The 23,554-nt window shown below is 27.3% G+C and overlaps 1 protein-coding gene across 14 annotated transcripts in view; it reads left to right on the top strand.

The window, feature by feature from the left end:
* LOC107453665 (cytosolic purine 5'-nucleotidase) overlaps nucleotides 1–21,903 on the top strand; it is a 136,599-nt gene extending 114,696 nt beyond the window's left edge. For 8 of the 14 annotated variants that reach the window (XM_071187383.2, XM_087154630.1, XM_071187380.2 and 5 more), the window contains 4 exons: nucleotides 1,126–1,186; nucleotides 4,851–4,908; nucleotides 19,550–19,668; nucleotides 21,605–21,903. In XM_071187383.2, the coding sequence (XP_071043484.1) occupies nucleotides 1,126–1,186; nucleotides 4,851–4,908; nucleotides 19,550–19,668; nucleotides 21,605–21,832 (466 nt within the window). In that variant the 3' untranslated portion in view covers nucleotides 21,833–21,903. Of the gene's footprint in view, nucleotides 1–1,125; nucleotides 1,187–4,850; nucleotides 4,909–12,484; nucleotides 12,551–19,549; nucleotides 19,669–21,604 lie in introns of all 14 variants that reach the window. The other 6 variants (XM_016070561.3, XM_016070558.5, XM_016070563.4 and 3 more) reach the window with 1 other exon arrangement.
* Nucleotides 21,904–23,554: the final 1,651 nt, after the last annotated feature.

Here is a 23,554-nt window from a genome sequence, read left to right on the forward strand (position 1 = left end):
TATTTTCAATAATAATTTTTATTTATTAATCACAAACGCTATTACAAAAGTTAAATGCTGTAAAAAAACATTTAATTAAACATGTTAAACTGTTGAAAAAGTATAAAAAGGACAGTTATGCACAAATAATACATAATATAAAAGTGACAAATCAATTATTGTAATTGAATCCGATTCTAAATTTAAGTCAAATTTTTTCTTCCGATCTGTTTTGCTCATTTAAGTATTATTGTCCTTTCCTACATAAAAATAATCATTATTAACATCATCATCGAGTTCTGAGTCATTATAAACACTTTCACTGCCATGACAATCAGCTTCACGTGTTTCTAAAATATCTTCTTCGTCAGCATCACTTTCATCAAATTCTTCAGCATTTAATTCCTCATTTCCATCACTAAATAGAATACTATGAACTAGCTCTAGGTCTTTCTGATTTTTCAAATCTAAAAAGCGTTTAGCACTCATCGTAGGAAAAAGATAAATCAAAAACGCTCAGGGAATCTCAATACTTCCATGTAGCTTCACGAGACAAACGTTATCGGGCGCGTGTATCTAACAGATACAAAATTCCAAACAAGCTTGGAAACAGGAAATACTCCTACACCGAACTGGTCACTATTGCATTCCAAAGTAGCAGGGGGCCAGATGGACAGATACTGATAAGGGCAAGGTCGTAAGAAAATGTTTCAGGGGACAAAAGCAGAGATATTGACACGTCTGTATCTGTCAGATCAACGCGCCCGATGGAGTGTTAATAAACCTATTAAATTGTGATTAAAATTTTACATTGATTACGATCCCTGCTTCTGATAACTAAATAAAAAAAGTTATTGAAAAATATCTAACATCACTCCTTAAAAAACAAAAGGAAAAAACTATTTTAATAATAAAGAGAAATCTGAGTTTTCCAATGCCTAAAAACTTCTTTAAACTATAATGCCATATAGTGTGTTATCTCTAATATCATTAGGTAACATACATTGCCTTACTATTGCCCATATATAAAATAAATTTATGAAAAGTACTTATTTTAAATAAACTGTTTTTGAAAAACATGAAACAGGATAATTAGTTGTGTAATTATGATTAAATAACCTTCTAATGATTTGTTTTTAATTTTAGAGAAATGGATTCTAGTTGTCATGATACTCCAGATATTAGTCAACTGAAGTCAGCCATTCGTGTGAGTTTGAATATTTTATTTACTTATGTGTTGTGTTTTTAAAATGATGTTTCTAATTATAATTTAAGTTTTTAAAAAGCATACAAAATATATACATTCTATAAAAGAATTGAATTTTGAATTAATATGCAACTGGTCTTACTTAAAATATTGTTGCTGTATTATATCATATAAATATAATATTAAGTAAAAAGTAAAAGCATTTTAACAGAACACTAATGTGATACACATAAATTTTTTATTATTTTTTCTTCAACAGCTGTTCATACAAGTAGTTCTTGGTTGTTGAGATTATTTTACTTTACTTTAGATACTGCTATATACTTTGTATAGTTTATTATAACCAATGTCAAAAGTGGGAAGAATTAAGCTTTGTACTTCAATTATTATCTGCAACCATTTACTTTTGTTAGGACATATTAATTTTTTGTTAAAATATTTAAGGCATATAATCATTTTAGTTATTTGAGTGCTATTACAAGGTAAATTAAATTATTTGGACAACACTTATGAAGTGATTTGATTAAGAGTACAAATCTATTAAAAATAGGTTATTTATGTATCTAGGTAATAACTTATTTAATATAAAACTCTTAATAACTAGAATATGTTAAATGAGTTCTTTCTAACCCTTATTATTCTTACCAAATGCTAGTTGTTTGGCTACTAGGCCATTGGATTATAGGGTCTCCAATATTTCTCTACTTGACTAGAAAAAGAATGTAGTACAGGGCATTCATTCATATGCAAAGCAGTCATATTCTGACCAGTCATATAAAGAGAACATACAGGAGAGTCAATGTTTAGACAAAACAGATGGGCAAGACAAAATTCATGACCTGTTAGGAGTTTAAAAGTTGCAACTGCAGCTACATGAAGTGAGTCAGGAACAAGTTGTGACTTAGAGTAGAGTACATTCAAAATTTTTCCTTCGAAAGATGCAAAAGTCATTTTAAGGAGAAAGCTCATAAAATTCTCGCAATTTCTAATTTAGCTGAATAGAATTCCAAGTTACCAAACGATTTCTTGGGATCTCTCAAACCATAAATTGCATATAATTCCAGAAATACATTTTTTATATAATTTTTCTTTGAAAGATACCATATTTTTGCTATATAAATTTATCTAGTGTGTTAGTAGTTTTCTAATAGACAGTACTGTTCTCCACTGTGGTAAAAGCTTTTAAAATTAATTTATATTGTCCACTTTTAAAATTAGTGTCATAAATTAATATTCTTATATTACCTTTAAAGGGCAAATATTTTAAATGTGAATGATCTGAGCACAATTTTTTTTTAAATGATAAATATTATGTGTTTGGTTGATTTTTAAAATTATGCATACACTTTCACATAAAGATAAATTTTTAATGAAAATTTTGTTTAAAATTTCAAAAGATTTTCTTTAAGCTTGGGAGATACTTATATAATTTCAGTATATGAAATATAGCTAGCTCTTTGTATGTCATCCATTATTATTTTAAATGAGAAATTTCCCATACATTCAGAGTTTAAATAGACTCCTTCATGATAGAAAGATTGTTAGATTTCGAAAAATATAAAAGATTTGTTAGAAAGTAAAGCAAACAAAACTTTTTAAAAGTGAAATGCAGATATTTTATCTTTTCGTATGTTAAACAAACAGGGGGAAACAAAGGTACATTTTTAAGAGAAAAAAAATTGAATACAATACATGAAAGGTATTCCTGATAAGAATAGAGTATCTGTGAAAGCATAATTGGTCACCAATGAAAGATATAGATCATTTGTGAGAGAAGAAAAATATGAAAAAAGTATGAATTGCAGAATAATTAAGAAAGATAAACAAATCATTGCAATGACCACTTTCCCCAATTTTGTTGCAAAGTGTATTTTAATGGATTGTTGTGCAAAATTGTATGAATATTAAGTTGGCAGCATGAAAGAGGAATTAACTTATACTTTTCATAAAAATGCTTAGTAATTATTTTTTGCAAACGTTATGGTTGAATGTTATTGTATGTTGTATAACATTCAACCATAATTGTAAAATGTAATTGTATGGTCAGTGTAAATGTAATGAATGTTTTTCCACTATTCCATATTCGGCTCTTAAACCGAAAATTCAGTTAGCCAAATATTCAACAAAGTATTTTTTGAACAAGGTTTTTCTTTTGGAATTCTGTAGATTTAATAAATAATAATCTTAAATAATATTTGTAACTATACATAGTTAGAAATAGTTTTTACTTATTTTTGTTAAATTTTAAAATTTATCATGTATCTAATTGTATTTTATTTAAATTGTATAATAATATATAATATAAGTTAATTACATATTATTTTATTTAATTTGAACACTGAGTTATGCAAATTTTTATTTCACTTTAAATTGTGTAATTGTAATTGTCAAAATTCAAAACTTGAACAAAAATTGTTCTTGAAATATTAATTTAAAAAAAGAAAACTTATTTGAAAAAATACTTGAAACTATTCTGCTGCAAACATTCTAATTTTGTATTCTCTTATTTAAAAGGCTTAGTTTTAAATTACCAAAATTTACATGGCATTTTTTTTAGGAAGCAAATGTTATCATTGTGTTTATTTTTTGTTCCTCAGATAAAAAGAAATAGACTAAAAGTTTAATTAACATTAAGAACCTAAATTTTTAACTGCTTGCTTGACTAAACCATTGGGACCATATTTTCTGAATTGCTTTCAATTTTCATAATTTGTCATAATCCAAATCCATCACAAAAGAGAAACTACATTTCTTTTGTCTGATTTTGCAATTTTCGTTCAACTAATTAATTAGCATCTTTCAGATCAAACCTTGTAAATCATTAAGATTGTCCCTTAGCATGTGAAAAAACACTTGTTAGAACTAAAGTTATTTAAGGTGATACATATTTTTTTACTCATTGTAGTATATCATTTCTTGCTTATGTCAAGGATTCACATCTTTAATCATCATTTTCCAATTTCAGAAAATAGCATAAATTTAACACTGTAAATAAATTAAAGAATTTTAAAGTAAATGCTGGGAAAATGAAAGTTTCTATAACACTTCTACATTATATTTTGAAGAACAAAAACTTTATAAATAGTTGGAATTTTTAGCATTCTTCCACTGAAAAATGTACCTCTGCAAGACAGATGACTACCTATTCAAAAATGGTTCATTTTTTTGAATGTCCCATCACCATCAAATTTCCTCTCTGGTGTGTTGAATCAATATTAAGATTACAATTTTAGATAATTAACTGAATTCTGCTATTTTTTCTTAAGAGTTCTTGGATCTAATATGACTTTTTTCTGAATTCTCATTTATTTCTGAATTGTCATAATTCTTTGACTTTTTTCTGAATTGTCATAATTCTTTCTTAATCAAATGTCTGGTCAGTTTCACTGTATAAGTTGAAACTTTCCAATTTAACGTATGATTACTTTTAAATGTGCAAGGTGTTTATAACAATTATTAATTCATTAAGCTTTTTAGTAATAAAGTGATATTTTTGGAAAAAATCTTATTTAATAAACACTTTTTTTTTTTAAAAAAAAAGGGACTCTACTATGCTGCTAATATCTCTTCATAATTTCTATTTGAAATCTTATTAACATAGATATTTCAATTTTTTAACATTTTGAACTATTTTATGTCTAAATCTTTAACTGAACTATTTTAGGAAATCACTCATGAGTTAGATATGTCATATGGTATCTTAGGTAGTACATTCAGAAGTGGTAAGTTTAGTTTTTATCTAATTAATAAATACAACTTTCATTCAAACATTATTTTAAAAACATTACCATATTATTCTGTTTGATATTTGTGTTTCAAGTTTTATTTCTTCATTATTCTTTTTCAACTATCCCTGATACTACTATATTTTTTATCATCTACAGTTTATTTTGAAATCACATCTTACCCTAATTTATAAATCATAATTTCTAATGTAGATAGTGAAGTGGCTTTTTTAAAAAAAATAATAAACAGCACTAAATAGAAAATAAACATCACTAAAAATAAAATAATGTAACACTTAATTTTATTGTTATACCTGATCGCAGAACTTTAATATATTAACAAGGGTTGCAAATAACAGCTGCAGCTTTTTATATTAGTTTGCATTTAATTATTTATCTCAGATTTAAAAACAAATAGGAAAAAAAACAGGTGAAGAAATGTAAATAATTTTTTTCATCTTTGCTTTGATAAAAGATAATGATTCATTCCCCGCATTTTGAAATTGGAAAATTAAAGAAGATGAGCTGATCAACAAAATGTACTGTAGGGATGTTTTTTGTTTATCCTTTTCTTTAAGAACTTGCTAATGTTGCAACACATCCTTGCAATGAGTGCAGGTAAAAGTGGTCTTTCCTAAATTTAGTTTTGTATTATTGCTTATAGATCTCACTGCTTTTATCAGAAAAATATACATTTCATCTAGGACGCATTAAAAGTAAAGACCATGTTTATGCATCAAAAAGTACATGTAACAAAAAATTATTTTATAGTGCTTTTCAAAGGACTCTAAAAATTAAAAATAAAAATTTTTATAAACTTCTATTTTGCTTTAACATTTTGCCTGTGCATATTATTTCTATCTATTTAATTCATTCTGTTGCCATGAGTTCTGTTAAGTGAGCATTTTTATTTTCATTGATCTTTTTTTAATCTGCTCCATGTTGCAATGCTTAAGGCCGTTGGCACCGTTGCCAGCTTCAATCGACGTCTTAATGTTATTCTATGGGAGAACATAAATCACTTTTTCTCAATAATTTATAACCTGACAGCTCAATGTTTAATATTAATGAATAGATCTCATTTAAACAAACATAACTACTGTAAAAAATTATTTTAATATTCTATTAATAATTTTTAAAACGAGTTTAAATGTGATTTTAGAGTAATTTTCAAGCGTTTTTCACAAAGTTACTTTTTTAGCTAAATTCACGAAATTTTTTTAAAAAAAACATGTAAATACGTAGTTTAAACGTAATTTAAACAATATGAAATTATACATTAGGAACTATTGCTAAAAAATGATTTTTTCCGGGGTATGAAAAATTTTTCTACTCTGAAATCGTTCTTCAGTTCCTCCTTTTCTCTCTAGGAGGCTATCACTCAACCGTGAAGAAATCCCCCAGGCATGAAGAGGGGGACATAAGTGAATTTTCATGGTTGTCGTAAATAAACCTGTGATCTTTTTCGTAATGGTGAATTTCAATGGTCGCCAAGAAACAAACATTCACAAGAAGCATAGTCCCTGACAAGAAGTAATCATTTACTGAAATGAGTGATTCAGATCTTATTTTCCTTCACGGCCTAAGAATATCTTTTTCAAGATTGAAATAATGTTTAACTATAAACCGTGAGAGTAATTAACAAATAATTCACTCGTTTAAATAAATTGAACATTAAAGCCATTTTCAATTTTTAGGAAAAAGATCATTTCGTTTACAAAATTCTTCCTATATTTTTTTGAAAATTAGTAATTAAAAATAGTTTGTTCGGGGCAATTTTTTAATATCTCCTTTAAATTACTATCTAAATATTTCATAAAATATATCTTCACAATTTTTTTTCGAAAAGGTATTTAAAACATTATTCTAAATAAGAAAAATGAAGGAAAAAAATGTTACTGCTGTAAAGAGTTACCACCAATGAACTTAGGATGAAGTAGCTTTGAAGATACATAACTTATCATTTTTAATGTATAAATTTTTTTGTTGGAGGGGGGGGGGATAAAATAGAAAATCCGAAATAAAAGTATTAAATTTATTGTTAGTTATGAGTAATTTCATAATTATTACTTTAATCATTAGTATTAATTCTATCAATGAAAGGAATTTTATTATTGATATTATTATTAATCATATTATTATTATTTGAAATTAAATTTTAAAATCAAACTAATAGAAAATTTGTTTGAAAGTCGTACATTTTCTTATTTAATTTCTTTTGTACTAGAACAAATAGTTCGGCTACGTTCAATATATTGCCCTATTTTTGCCTTAAGAAAATTAGTATCGTTTTACTTACATTGATATCTCCAAACACACTTTTGGCGTAAAGTTCCCGCATGACAACATAGTGCAACATTATAAATTAGTTTTCTATGTGCTTTATTATGCATTGTGCTTTTGGATCAGGCTATTGCATCTTTCAACGCTCATACGGTCCATATTATACTTAAAAAGGGGTGTCAATGTTCTAATAAAAAGAGTAAACAACTTTTTTACTTAGTATTCACTTTGAAATTAAAATTGTCATATTTCGTCACTATGTATAATTATTTGAAATTGTAAGGCGTAGTTGTTGATAAAACTTATAACGATGCGTAATTTTCGTCCTTTTTAAGGTTTGTATGAATCCTGAATTATCTTAAACTCTTCCACTGATATTCTGATCTCAGAGCAAACATCGCCTACAACTATTTAGCTACACATTTATGCCTACTGCTTTCGTTTTGATCAAAACAAAACCAAATATCTGCTGCAAGTCACTATCCAAAGTGCAATATTATGAATTATTTCGACATATAAAGACATAATAGCTTTTAACTGCTAATAAAACGCATTCATTGTACTACGAATCTGAATGTCAACTTAACTTATCGACATTAATACCAGTAAAATATACTTGAGACAAGATTTGACATCGCAGATAGCATACGAAACACAATGGGCTGGATAGATTTTATTGTTGCTCAACGTGTGCATTCTACAGAAAAGACAAATACTATCTTTATTTCTGGAAAACATTTAACATAACGTAACGTAACGTCACAAAACGTAAGTGTCCCGTTTTACGTTACCTCAGTTTGAAGTTCCATGACATTTATTTATTTAAAGTGACATTTCCTTTTTATTTAATGAATTATGGTTGAGAAATAAGGTTCTAATTTAAATTTTTAAAATCAATCATTTTAATAATCCCAACATAAATTCCATTGACGAAATTGGCATTTATGTAAGCGTTTTTAAATTTTGATGCTTGATAATCTTTTCATTTTTATTAATTAATTGTTAATAGTTAATGATATCCTAATGATATTTATTTAAAATTTACAAATATGTATTAAATTTGTTTCTAGCAAGAGAGGAACAAGATTTTTTATCAAACAAGTTGAAAACAAAATTAAATTTTTTTTCTTCTGAAAATTATAATCGAACTAAAAACTTCTTTACTCAATGAAGTTTGATAGAAATTATGAGAGAGCTCTGTTTTGCAGTATCGTACAGTTAACTTAATTTTACGTTGCGCAATATTTTCTTTTATCACGAGCATATGGTTATTTTAAGAAACTTTTGATTTTAAATTTCTTATAGATTTATTATTTTTTTTTTGGCATTATTACGAGAAGTAATAAAAATTGTATTTGCTATAAAATATATAAATTTTAAGTATTTTGAGTCAATACGAATCTTAAAACTATTTCAGAGTTTAGGAGGTTTTATTATTAGCGACTCGAGTGAGCTCTCTAAAGAAATCCATCCAGAGGTCAATCCAAAGGTTGACCTCTCGGACAACCCTTGCTTCACACAAACGCTTTCTCCTATTCTTTTGTAAATAAGAGTAAAGATGTTTGGCTATTTCAGAAAGTGAATACTGGAGAGAAGGTGTAAAATAGCCCATTGTCGGCGAGAAGACCAAGCTATTAGCAGCAAGATGATTATGCACCTGTTGAAAAAATACTTTTGTGTAAGAGCAGCTGTTTTTGTGCAATACATTGCAGTTAAATCTACTCTTTTTCAGTCGAGAACCTAAAGGTAGTGGCTTTCAAAAGAGAAAAGCATGAAGATTTAGCTTTCTAGTTTCTTTTGTTTATGTATATGCTTTCTTCGCGTCGCTTGCTCACAAAAGACACTTTTTAAAGAAGTAGTGACGAGTCAGATTAGTTCAAGTCTTTTATTACTCTTGTCTTTAATTAAACCGCACAAATTAAAGACGTTCTTAAAAATATCGTGTCTATTATTAATTAATGATTTAAATACATTTGAAACGAAGTATTGCATTTCATCGGATTGGGGGACAATATTGTTTTTTTGTTATTGTACTCTCATCACTAGTAACCCAATACAAACCCTTTGTACTTTTGAAAACTTTTACTTGGAGAAAAAATGGTAATTCAGATTTGAAAAAGCAGTTACTTTTTTTGAGAAAACATTATATCAAATTTTCCCCACCCAAAAGTTTTCATTGGCCATTTTTTAATTTCTCGGAAATTATCTTCAAAAACTTTTCTAACTTTTATAAATAATCTTTAATAGTGCTTTATTTACTTTTAAAATAATTTTTAATTACTTCGAATATTTTTTACTAGAACATTTTTGATAAAATTTTTTAATTATATTTTAAGAATATTTTTATATTATATTTAGAATATTTTTTTATTATATCGCTAAAGGTTTTTGTTCCTTACAAGGCTCTAAAGCACATTGCTCTCCCCCATTCTCCAATTATTTTTCTTTCATGCGATGTTTTTATATAAATTTCATTCAAATGTATATATGCTCTTAAAATCTTCTGTTTTTCTGTTGTTTTGTAAAATAATTCTGTTTTTATAATCACACGTGTTTTATCTATTACGTTATCTTTACATAGAAAAAGAAATTGCAAAAGAAAGTAAGTCAACATGAACAAGGTATATTTATTTGATTTAGATTTTAATTTTGTTCGATTCTAAAATATCAATAAAGAATTATCTCGCACAGAATATAAATATTTGCAGAATAATACAATTAGCGAATAAAACAAAGATAGTATTTTTTCGACACACAGAGAACTATTGGGAGTAGAGAAATTATTATAATTGTTTTCTAATCACGCAAGTTTTAATTTTACTAAAGACAAAAATAGTATATTTGAAACTTATACCCATCTCTCTCCTATTTATAGTGTTAAAATTTTTCTATTCAAATTTTTATTTTGTAGAACGAAATTTACTTTGCATTGTTAAATTGTTATAAATATAAAATTTGCTTGAGGAAATAATTTTATTTTTTAAATGAATAAATAAAAAGTAATTTTTTGTGTTCTATGTAAGGCAGAAATATGCGGTAAATCAGTATGGTAAACAAACTTTTGATATGTAGATTTATATATGCATAGTATGCGTTATATAATAATAATGATCATGTGTATAAAGAATATTTCATTGATGTAGTAACAAAAATATTTTGAAAATTAAAATAGAATAATAAAATATTAAAAAGGAATTGTACTTACGTGTTATTATTTGAACTTATAGTAACTTAATTTAATTTTGAACTATCTTCCAATAGAGTTAGTAAAATAACAATTGGTCAATAATTATAAGAAAAAACAAAAGGAGATGATTTAGTCTTTAATCAGAGAAACTAAAAGATAAAACAGAAAAAGAAAATTTATTAGAAATTTTTAGTAAGGGGTAAGCGGATAGTGAGTCAATTCAAAATATTGACGTGTCAGTGTGGCCGAGAGGTCGGAGTCGTCCTGGAAAGACTGAGATTCAGGGTTCGATCCGCAGAACTGTAAGAAAATATAAAACTCTAAAATAAGCTTTTATTTATTATTTATGTTTCTTCTAGAAGTTTCTAGAATGTTCTAGCATATCGTTCCTGTCACTTCCTGTTATTATTCCTATAAAAGACTGGATGTCTCTAGCCGAGGCCCCAGTTACTTTGTTCACTGTACTTTGTAGGTGTTGAATAAAGCTCTCCAACTTTGTAGACTAAGTCCTAGTTATTCTACGTGACAATATTGTAATGATTTGATAAAGTTGTCGTCAAACACTAACATGACCTATGTAATTAAGAATGCAATTAAATATTTTATTTCGCCGTATAATAAGTCATGAAAATCCTTATCGTTTTAAATACTTACTTTTTAATTTCTATGAGTAGTCAATTAACACCATAGTAGCGCAAAATGATGCTCATGACAGGCAATATATGAAATCAAACGATTCCAAATCCATTATTTTTTGTGTACAATGTAAAAAAAATATTCATTTCGCATTTTTTTTTCTGTCTCAATAAATGTTCTTAAGCATTCTATATAATCTCGCAATTATTGGACATCAGTCCTAAAAAATTAAAATTTATTTTAAATTGAATTTTAAACTCTTCCTCACACAATTAAGCCAAACTAATTTTATAAACCCATGCAATCAATTCCCGTGTTTCTCTGTAAGATTGGCTTAACTTTTAATGTTTGAATAAATTAAACTATATGCGTAAATAAAAATGCATATTGAAACACCAGTTTCGGAATTACATAGAAGGAAGATCACATTTGGCCTTTTCATTGAGACCCTTTACTAAAATAAAACACAACGAACCAGCAGGAACGAAAAAAAAGAAGAAAGAAAACCTGTTGTATACGCTTTCACGGTAGTCTAAATTTTGTATGTAGTTGCGATTTCGAGAAAGTAAAGTAGCGATAACTTGCCAAAGAAAAAAACCGGATTTGAATGGAGGGGGTGACCCTCAGGCCAATCGAAACCCTCACTATAATGATTCAATCCTCCCAGATTTCTAAGGAGTTTTAACCGTTTTACTGACCACCAGGGGCAAAGGTTTCCTCCACTCTTCCTCTCCATAGACAGTTCACTTCCTTTTTCAGGTGCCAACGGCCTTAAATTTGCACATTCATAAGTTTTTTCTTCCTTTTTTTTTTGTATGTCCTTACAATTATAGAGTACTAAGATTTTCATTTTTCTGTACTTCAAATTAAATGTTACCATTGTTTCTTTATCCACATTTCATGTAGCAATTTTTAAATAGATTCACATTTAATGCACTTAAAACCAAAATTGCTAGTAAATTGCAAAATCCCTAATAAATTGAAATTGATATAAAAATTACATTTCTTTAGTATGCCAATTCTAAAATTTCAAGTTTACTCATTTTTACCCAGAGGTTCAGCTACATGAAACTGAAACTCTATCTCTCCTATTTTTTTTACTAAGAAAAAGCAAGCAAAATTCAGTTTCAGCTCTCAAATGGCAATTAATTGATTTTTTATCATTTTGTTATTGTTTAGTTTTATTTCAAAAAAATTGCCTTTATATTATTAAATTATTCAATATTATCAGGTATAACAGTTGGTTTTAATCACCCATTTTTTCCCCTCATCAGCAGTTTTAAGTATGTTTTTGTAGCCATACATTTACTTAAAAATCTTTCAAATGTTTTTAAATTAATTAAATACTATTTGTTTAATAGTTTTAAATTAAAAATTGATGTATTTTAGAACTTAGTTTGAGTTTTGCAATAAGATTTTTTTATCATACATTTGTAAGTACATTATTATTTTTTTTTTTTTTTACAGAAAGATGCCTAGATTTTAAGAGCATGTGTGGCAGAAAGTTAAAAAATTTCTGCCACACGGCCATAGGTATCAAATTTTCTTTCATTTCATTTTGTTACCCTCTTTATCCCTCAGTGTATGGAAAATCGGCCTAATTATTTATTGTCATTAATGTTTATAGTTTATATCTTTCTCCAAAGTCTGTTTCATTTAACTACTAATGTCTTTCCAATTACTGAACTAATCATTTATTTTCATTAAATAATATTTGTAAGGCCTAATCTTCACATTTTTATTAAAAATTATTTATTTTATGAGTCTGATATTTTTTTAAATTTTTTTATAGTAGCTTCATTTGCTTTCGTTTTACCTGCTACTTTTTTAAACAAGGTGCTTGCTTTTGACCATGACTGCAGTTTTCAAAATGTCTGAAGATTATTTTATGTTATAAATAATACTAAAGTTGTTGAAAAGAATTACAAATTTCAAAATACTAGTTTTGAAAGAACAAGAAATTTCCCCTTTTTTAAATTTTAAATTAGTAAATAGTTTTGGAAGTGGGTGCAGATGTATTATGTATAAATTTTTTTAAAATCTGATCTGAGTGTATGACATGGTGTGTCATGTTTTAAACCTGTTTCTTCAACTGCAGTATTAATACTAACTGTAACTTCAGAAGTTACTCACAATTTAATTCAAAGCTTACTATGTTTTCAATAAAGAATAATAAAAACAAAACAGTGACCTCTCATTTATGCATGGAGGCGGGGGGCCACAGGAAAAACTCTTATAAGTAAGACAGGCATAAGTGAAAAGCTATAATAAAGAGCTTAAAAATAGAGCATTAATGCATTTTACTACATTATATTTCTAATTAATACTATGTATACTTGACTGAACATTTAAATAAGATGAGATTCAAATTTCAATAAACTTAGCTATAAATAAATTAGTATGTAAAGGAAATGAGAATGCTTACATATCCAAATTTCGTTTTTATTCCAATTATGAATTTTTCACAAAATAATTTACAATCGATGTTTGTTTTTGTTTTGGGGAGTTTTCAAAATGAGTCTTTTTAAGTCCATAAAGACCTGAAAAAGTTTCTAGTGCCTCTAAAGCGCTGTGTGAGTTGGGAGAACTTTTGTGGTATCCTCTTCATCATTGTCGTCCATCTTTTCATCCTTGTCGCCACTGTTTATTTCAGCTGCAATTTATCCAATCTCCCACAATTGAGTTATAATTGAAGATTCTTCAACGTCAAGGAATTCGTTGAAAGTTCAATTACCCAATCCACCAGATAAACATTCCAATCTTCTTCGCTAATGTCGTTTTCAATTTCATTTTCTGACTCTTGCTCCTCAGATTCAGATTCTTCTGGAAGCAGAAGAATCTGACCCTCTTTTTTAAAGTAGTTTTGAATACACTTGTCTGTGATGCTTCTCTTTGGTGAGCACAACATGTGTATTGCACCAAGGACAGTGATTTGATTTAGCTTGTCTTTCGTCTGAAGTTTTGTTCCCATGGCAGCCAAAAGAGGATGAAAATTTTTTTTCTATAGTGTACTTTTACATAACTTATGGCGCGCAGATCCAAAGGTTGAATTTCACTTGTGTATTTCGCAGGGAGGAAAACAAATTCCTTATTGTTGAAATTTGGTGAGTCTTGTGGATAAGCAGGGTATTGATCCATGAATAAAAAAAATTTTTATTTTTCCTTTTCCATTTTCCTGTCGAATTTATGAAGGAAATCCAAAAGATGTGTGATTTCATCCATGCTGTTTTGTTGCTACTATTGTTGCATGGGAGCTTCTTCAAATTTTTAAAACATTGCAGTTTGTTTGATCTTGCAATGACTAATGGTGTGAATTTTTCTGAGCCATCAGCATTGCAACATAACAGGACAATTGTCTTTTCTTTACTCTTCTTTCTGGCATGCCATGATTCTCCTTTAAATGCTAAAGTTTTGTCGGGCTTCATTTTACGAAAAAGTCCTGTTTCATCGCAATTGTCGATGTTTTTTAGTTCGTATCCTTTTATTAAAGTGGTCAATTCTTTTTTCCTCTGTTCAACAGTTTCTTCAATGACACTTTCACTTTCCCCAGAAAAGACACATTGCTAAATCCTGTCTGTTTTTAAATTTTTCCACTCATCCCTGAAATGCTGAAAGGTTTTGCCTGTCAAAACACTTTGACAACTGTACAGCCCTCTCCCTTAAAAGTTCTGCATTAACTGGAATGTTTGAGGCCATGAGCTACTTTAAACCATGTCAGCAAAACTTTTTCAAATTCCTCATACTTTCCACCTTGAATCCTGCTCCATTTTTCGATTGCACACCACTTTTTCGATATTCTACTGCAACTGCTTCTCGATTTTTTTTAAAATCCTTCTTAACGTTGATTTAGGGACATTAAAACTCCACCAAAACTTTTTTCGAGGTGAAAGGATTTTCTTCAAATTTTTTATTACGTCCCTTTTAAATGAAAGCAGCAATTTTGTCCTTTTCGCCATGCTGAAAAGCAAGAATCTATCTAAACACCAACAAATTATCTTTAATTAGTCGTCCATGTTACATGGTTGTTGTACTAACATATTTTATTGTCTCTGAATTTTACTAACCTCAATCTCCAGAACTACCCCTTCTTACCCCTCTAAGGAAATTGTGTTCCTGGAATTTGAACAATAGGGTCTAAGAGATAAAAGAGAACTGACTAGTTTACTGGGTAAGCAGTTGGGAGTCATCAAAAGCCTTAAAATCGGGTGAGTTAAGAGAAAACAAATGTGAGGGTTGACTGCATAAAGACCACGCAAACATCTATTTGGCTATTGATGTTTTGCTTTACAGATTAAGTTAGTTACCAAAATTTATCTTTATAGCTTTAAATTATTAGGATATTTGTATAGGTAGAAAAATGCTCAAACTTCAATCGGTAAACTACGTTAAACTTCATTCTTTCAAATAGTAGAAATTGTAATAACATGCATCCACTAGTGCAATGGGGAAGGTTTTAAGGGAAGTTGGCTTTAAGGGGGGAAATGTCCAGTTTTTCATCTATTCTAAAATTTACAACGAGCATCTTGACTTCTTCTGTACTTTTATTATTGCCATTACTAATAATCGTCTTGGTGCTTATAAATATTACCTTAGTATTTAATCAAAATTTTAAAAAACCCTAGAAAACAGTTTTTTTTTTGGCTTATTTAAAACTAAAGGTTAAATAATATTTTTGCCCCAAATTATAAGTAACTAAACCATTTAGAACTATTTCATTGAAATCTTTTTTAATTATTGATTAATCTTTTTAATAAAGAATAAAAAAAAATTCACTTTTGTTCTATAAATATGAAGCATGATAAAAGAAGATTTTGAACATACTAATTCATTTCTTTACAGCCTTACTTAACATATAAATAAGCATTTAATATTTAAATGTTATTTTAATAGAGCATGAATGTAGAAGTTAGTTTCCCCTTTGATTGTCAGTGTAAAAATGCTTTATTTCAGCATTATTTACTATAATGTTACAATTTAGCAATATGTAATGCATTATTATCTGTTAATTGATAATCTTATATTGTTAATTATTTATTGAATCAATACAAATTCTAATATAAAGGAGCATGAGATATTCAAGTTAATATATTTTACAATTGAAAAATATTTAAAATTAATAGAATGATAAAAAGATATAAGGACAAATGGTTTGCATAAATATGAATATATAGAATAGTAAAGGTATGTCTTTGAGCTAATGGTTTGAAAAATAAAAAATAAATTACTCTTGTCATTTTTTCTATAAAATGGGACTGTAAATTTTATCATATTCTTGTTCACATATGGCAGCATTAAATAAATTAGCGCAGAAATACATTAAAAACAACTGAAATGAATTTAGAATATTTTTTTCTTAAACTGTTTTTTTAATGCAGTATAAAAATTTCACTTTGAGAAAATTGAAATATTGCATGTAAACATACTACATATAAATAATGTAAACATATAAACTATACAAATTTGTTTACTCTAGTTTTAGAAAATAATTCTAAAATCAAACTAATAAAGTTTAGATAAGTACCTTTCTCCTATTTATACTTTTGATTGTAGCAAATGTTATGTATTTAACAAGTAGGTAAAAGCTTTTTGAAAAACTAACTTTTTCAATAATTACATTAATTAATTAATTTTAAAAACTAACAGAACGCTCAATTAGTGAAGATCTATTTTATTTAAGCTTTTTTAAACTATTCTACATTTATATTTTTGAGGAAACCCAATTCTATGTAAACATATATAATTTGTAGATTTATGATTTAAACTAATATAGATCCCCCGTGAGTAATTATACTCAAAATTGTAAAAAAATAAAAAAGTTTTCTTTTATTTAGTTGTAATCAATCTGAGAGAATTTGCATGAAAATTTTAAAAAAAATTATTATAAAGATTTCTTTTTCTTAAAAAAAAGCAGACAAGCTTTTTTTAAAAAAAAAAAGAAAAAAAAAAAGAAATTGTTTAAACCACATTGGTCTAAATCAGCACTCCCTGTTTTTGATCATGGTCCTTTTGACAGGAATGAGAAATAATTTTTTGCATAAATCAACTTAAGTTCCGGTAATAACTAATTGATTAGCATATTGCTTCTAGTTTGAGAGTGCTGTTGCGAAGACCCTAAAGTTTAAGAATTATAGTCTTATTATTTTAAATTTAACTGTAGAGGGTTTTCTTTGTTTCCCTTTTCATGTAATGAAATGATAATCTAATGATGATTGTGATCCTTTATCATTGTCCAACAATGACACTGGATTACAAATTTTATCCAGCTTTTAACAGTAATGAAAAATTCAATTTCTTCTGCAAAGATTGCTTAGATTACTTATTGCTTATTGCTTACGAATGATTACTTATTGCTTACGAATTACTTATTCCCCTCACTTAAAAACTATTATTAGGAATAAATCTTAAGAATTTTCTATCAATACTGTCGATAGTTAATGTACAGTGCACGAAAAAAAAATAAGCGAACCACCTTAAATTAATTTCAATCTAATGATCAGATCTTCTTGTTCTAGGATTGAAACGTAATGGTTTGAGGGAGGGGAATATAAATATTCATATTAATTAGTGTGGACGATATTTTAAGTTACAGAATCAAATAAAAAAACATACTTTCTCTAAATAAGCATACCTTTCTTCAGACGGATTCAGATTTCTTACCCTCAAAATATAGGGGTGGCTGTATTCTAGGAAATATGGTCCCGATGGTTTGGTCAGGAAAGTGGTTCAAAGTTTGGACCCCTTAATGTTAATTTTACTTTTTGTATATTTTGCAATATCTCAAGAACTTTTCAAGTTAAATAAAAAAAAATTTGCAAACAATTATAAAATTCATTTATCAAAGATATATTCATACAAAATATAACTTTTAATAAATTTTTTTTATTATTTTATTTAATAACAGTTGAAACTATTTTGAATTGCAAAGTATAAAATTTTTGACTTTTTAAAGAATGTAATTTTAAATGGCAACATACAAAATTTAAGATAAATTGGTCAAATAGTTCTTGAGAAATCGGATTTTGAAAAAGTTGTAATTTTAAAAATTTGATTTCTCAGGAACTATTTGGCCGATTTCACAAAAATTTTGTATTTTGCCATGTAAAATTACGTTCTTTAAAATGATTTAAAAATTTGTATTCCTAACAATTCAAAATTTTCTTGACTATTATTGAATAAAAAAATAATAAATATTTATTATAAGTTTTTTTTATCTTAGAATTCTCTTTGGAAAAACAAATTTTACAATTGTATGCAAAAATTTTTCAATTCGTTTAAAATGTTCTTCAGATATGGTCAAAAATGCGAAAAGTTAGTTTAAAATGCCTAAAGTTATCATTAAGGAGTCTAAACGTTGAACTATTCTTCTGGTCAAAGTATTGGGACCATATTTCCCTGATTACGGCTACTCACTATATTTTGAGAATCAGAAATGTGATTCCATTATAAAAAAAGGGTATATTTATGCAGAGAAAGTACATTTTTGCGTAACTTAAAATATCATCTGCGTATTAATAATTAGCATATTGAGGTCGCCTCTCAAACCATTATGATTGAGTCCTAGAACGTAAAAATTACGATCATTAGATAAAAAATTCAGGATGTTCTGTTTTTTATTCTGTGCAGTGTAAGATATAGATAGAAAGTGTTGTTGTACTATTAATTTTCAAGTAAGTTTTGAAAGTAGTATCTAAAATTTTTAAGATAGGTGTACATTGAAGAATTTTTATCATCTATTTTTTATTTTCATAATTTGGTAACATAATTGTATTAAAGTTCATAGACAATTAAAGAGATAAAAAAAATAGGAAATTATCAGACATTATTGAAGAAAATACAGTATTTTACCGAAATTAATTGAAAGGGAACTTATATAAAAGACATAAATTCTAAAATATTTTTCTTAAGACTTACTTTCCGTCAACAAAAAATTCTTCATTGTTATATTTGATAATTTTGTTTAGTATTCTAAACTACTTTCTAAAAAATTAGGAAAGCAATTAATAAAAAGATATGTATTTGCATAAATAAAAAAGATATATTAAGGAATTATAAAAAAAGACTATTTAAGAAAAGAAATATTGGTACCTATATAAATTAATGAAGCCGTAAATTTTTGTATTAGCATACTATGTAAGTCAGGCATACTATATGGTATGTACTAGCATACTATGTCATGTCTGTTACTGTGATTAGTTGTTTAAAAATTATTTATTAATTTATTTACTCAACTGGTAAATTTAGCTCACTAGGTTCAACTAAAATTTTAATCAAATAAAATTTTAATATTTTATTTTTATAATTATTTGGTTTTCAGATATATAAATTTATTTTAAATATCATTTATGTTGTCAAGCACCAGTCTGTTACTAGCTTTTACTTTTGAATGCTTGATTAGTTTCTCTCTCTTTTTTCAGCAAAACTGGAATTACTATATATTTTTTTTTAATATAAACTATGCATTATTTAATATCATTATTTATATTATACAAGTAAATGAGTTTAAATTTTAATAATATAAAGTGTTTTATTTAGGTTCGAGACAAACTCACTTTGCTAGCCAAATTTGTCACTATGCTGATTTGTATGCTAGCACATTTATGAATTTGATGTACTATCCGTTCAGCTTTATGTTTAGAGCCCCTCCTATGCTTGTAAGTATTAAGGAACAATTTGTAAAAGCTCTTTGAATTATTTTTCATTGAAATTTTTTTAAATTTCTGTAAATACTAATATTTTCTCAAAAATATATGTTTAGTACAACCTATTTGTTGATAGTACTTGTAGATTCATTCTTATAATATGAAGTTGCTACCATTATTAGTGTCACAAAAATATTAAATTTAATTTTATTACTCTGGACCATATTATGTTAAGAATAGCTTTTTAGTCATTCCAATTTCCCATTTTGGGACACATTTATGAAACTGAATTTTTTAATTACTGGCTTTTAGTGCTAGAGAGCATTTTTTTTTATCTTTGAAGATAAAACAGTCTCATAGCTAGAATTTCTATTGAGGAAGGTCACCCTCTCTTGGCTGGTGAGGTATCCCACCATGAATGGGGTTGCCTAGTTGGATTTTTAATTTTTTTAATTACTATTATTTTAAAATCCAGATTTGTTTATTTATTATGTTTCTTTTATATTAATATAAATAAATATATAAATTAGTATTAAGAATATATTAACCAATTTAAATATTTACTATATTTGATACAATGTAAGTTTTTGAAAATTTTCTTTGGAGACTGCAGATGTTTCTGTGTAACATCTGTATGGTGAGAGCAATTAGATTATTCTAAATTTTTGATGCTCTTAAATTACTCTTGTTCATTAGAAATTTTGTTTAAAACTCCAATTGTTATCCTGCTTATAGAACTGAAGAATTACTACTGGGTATTTCTTTAAGTTTTGTGATTGTGGAGTCCGTGATGTTAAAAAATCAAGAGTACACTCTAGTGTCAAAGAAGCTCCCTGTTAACAATAATTCATTTAACTTCAGTAGGAGTGTAACTTGAACTATTTGTTTTGAATCTAGCATAAGTATTGAAGAGATTAGGGAGAAAAATACAAAATAACTTAATATCTAGTTTACAAACCATTTTGCTTCTGAACAGACCATTTTTGAGTGGGGGTGGGCGCTGTGTCTTGCTTTCAATTAATTTTTAAAATTTTTTAATAGTTAAGGTACAATCTAAACAAAAGTGGTCAGTGATTTAGGTTCAGTTCAAAACCACTTGCTTAAAGCTAAGTAGCTCCAGTGAAAAATGAGTGAATCAAACCTGTTTATTTGAAGACTTAATTTGAAGAAAACCATGTTGTTGTAGGGAAATGTCTCGAAAATATTTGGTTTAATGTTATAAAGCATATCTTATGAACATAACTTGATTTTATCCAGGGCTTTTGTGTAAAACTTAAATAAAGTTTCCAGTTTGGTTATGTCAGAAAATAAATTATCAATTATTTGTTGAAATTAAAATATTTTTGAAGGGTTTAAAATAATCCCTTTATTTTAAAACAGTTTGAAAATTGTAAAAATACAACTTTAAGAAACAACATTTGACGTTTGCATCTATTTTGTCACGAGTTCTACTTATAGTGTAGTTAAAGCTACAATTCTGTATTAAGGTGAACAGAATTTGCTTCATGTTGATCTTACACTCTTTATATGTAGAAAGTGGATAAATTATAAATATCTAATGTGTATTTCTGACCAAATGTGTTCAGTGTGTTTTAATGAGATATACATGTTTCTCATATCAGAACGAATTAATGACAGTGCTGTGGGTCTTGTAATATAAAAAAATGCACAAAGAATAGAACAGTTTAAACACAAGATTATCCAGTTAATTTTTATGAAGAATTTTTCTGTAATAAACAATGAGAAGACTTGTTACTGACCAACACTTTATCTCATTTTAACCATTAAGATTAGCACTTAGTTCATGAAAATCTGATCATTGGAACAAAGTTATTTAAGGTGATATGTTATTTTTTTCCAGTTATATGCTTCTTGTAAAATAATTTTGATGATAGCAGTAATAATACCAATTAAGTACATTCTTTATTAATTATTTTATTGTCGACAGATGCCTCATGAATCTACTGTTCAACATGAAGAAAGGAATTTCATATCAGATGCAGAAGCTGAGGAGCTGGATGAAGAGCTCATTAAAGAGCCATTGAGAAGACGATCAAGGCTTGAAACTAGTGAAAGCAAATCGGTGCCTCATTTGTTTGCTGAAACACCAAATGTTGTTACTCATCACCACGACACTGATGATGATGAAGATACTGATAAATCTGCTGAAAATTAAGAAAAATAATATTCAACAAACTCTGTTAGGTTTTTCAAGCTGCATTTAAAATAAATATTTTCATTAACTTATGTGAATTTTGACTTTTTTTCTGTCTTGTGTGAAAGTTTATTAATTTATTCTGAGTCACATGATCTTGTAAAAATGCATTCTTTTTGTACATATTTGTCTGCGTAGAGCTGATATTTATGATTCTATTAAAAACTAGAGTTTTGAAGCCAAAAGTATGAAAATAAATTTAAAAGAAGTCAATAATGTGAAAGTAAAAAATTGGATTTAAATGAAATTTTTAACATTTCACAGCATCTTATTAATTTTATAAACTCTTATCACTCTCTTGCATGTGCAAAATGTATGTATATATTTTGCACATATGAATTATTTAAAACCTGGGCACAGAAACCTTGCAGCACAGGAGCGAACCTGCAAATTATTTTTCATCTAAGTTGATTTCATATTTTCAGGTATAGTTTTTGTCTAATCGAGTTAAGATTGTAGACATATGTGAATCAATGAAGACAGTGCTGTAGATTTACCCAATACATTTTGTTACCAGGCATGTATACATTCATATTAAAAGCATTCATATACATGTTTCACTAATAAGTATCACTTTTTTAATTAGTGAACAAAAATATTTTTTTTAATTAGACTTATTTTTACAGGTAATTGTTTTTGATAGTGAAAAAGCCAATGAAATGTATTTTATGATGTTTTTTATGCTGATTTTCTCAATAATCCATATTATGCATAAACCTCAACTTTTACTGCCATCCAGGTTTCCTTTAATTATTTCTACTGGCCTATCAAAAATAAGAGGTGCATTCATCAAAAATAAAAAGATGAATTAGCAACTGATATCTTTGATTTAGACATTTTCTTAAACATTGATAAGAATTTTGATTTTATTGTTAATATGTGCCAAAACCAATAATCGTATTTAAAACTCTTTTATGTATTTTCTGCATAATGATTCTAGAAAATCTGAAAAACAACTTTAATTTCTAATATTTCTTTTTTTTTGTTTTTTAAATTATTATGTGGTTGAATCAAAATTGTTTCTATTTCTTGAAACACTCACATATGCAGGTTCAAAAAAGAGGGTAGGGTTTATGTTGTTCTATGTAGATTAATGCAAAAAGCGTTAAATTAAGCACAGAAGTCTAAAAAAAAATAAAGCACAAATGTCTTAAAAAAAAAGCTTAAATGTCTAAAAAAAAATAAAGTGCAAATGTTTTGTATCATATCTTTTAGCTTTAGTTTATATTCAGGATGTCTGAAAAGTATGGAAATGGTTTATTATCTTCAAAACCTTGCCTTAAAATACACTTGCGTAATAATTTCCAAATATGCATTCTATGATAACAAACTTGACTCCCTAATCTCGCATCTCACTCCCTGGGAGTGAAGTGTTGCTACTTGAAAATCCTAAATAGGAACATCCATTTTTTTTTCTTTTGCAAATTTGAATTCTATGGAAAAAGTATCTCAATTTGATTTCAGGTTTTCGTGTTTTGGTCTACAGATTGTGCTGTAATCAACAAAAAATTAAAATGTGCTGCAAATTGTTTAAAATGGAGGCATCTCATGAAAATCCATGCCAGATTGAAAAAATAAAAATGGGCATATTTGATATTTTTTAAAAAAAAACGTGACACCAAGCTCAACCCTTAAGAATTAAACTGGGCAAGCATCTTTAAAATCTTAGAAACATTTTTTCTT

Source organism: Parasteatoda tepidariorum, chromosome 11 (genome assembly GCF_982258835.1).
Source record: "Parasteatoda tepidariorum strain Cologne lab strain chromosome 11, Ptep-v5.0, whole genome shotgun sequence".
Classification (NCBI taxonomy): Eukaryota; Metazoa; Arthropoda; class Arachnida; order Araneae; family Theridiidae; genus Parasteatoda; species Parasteatoda tepidariorum.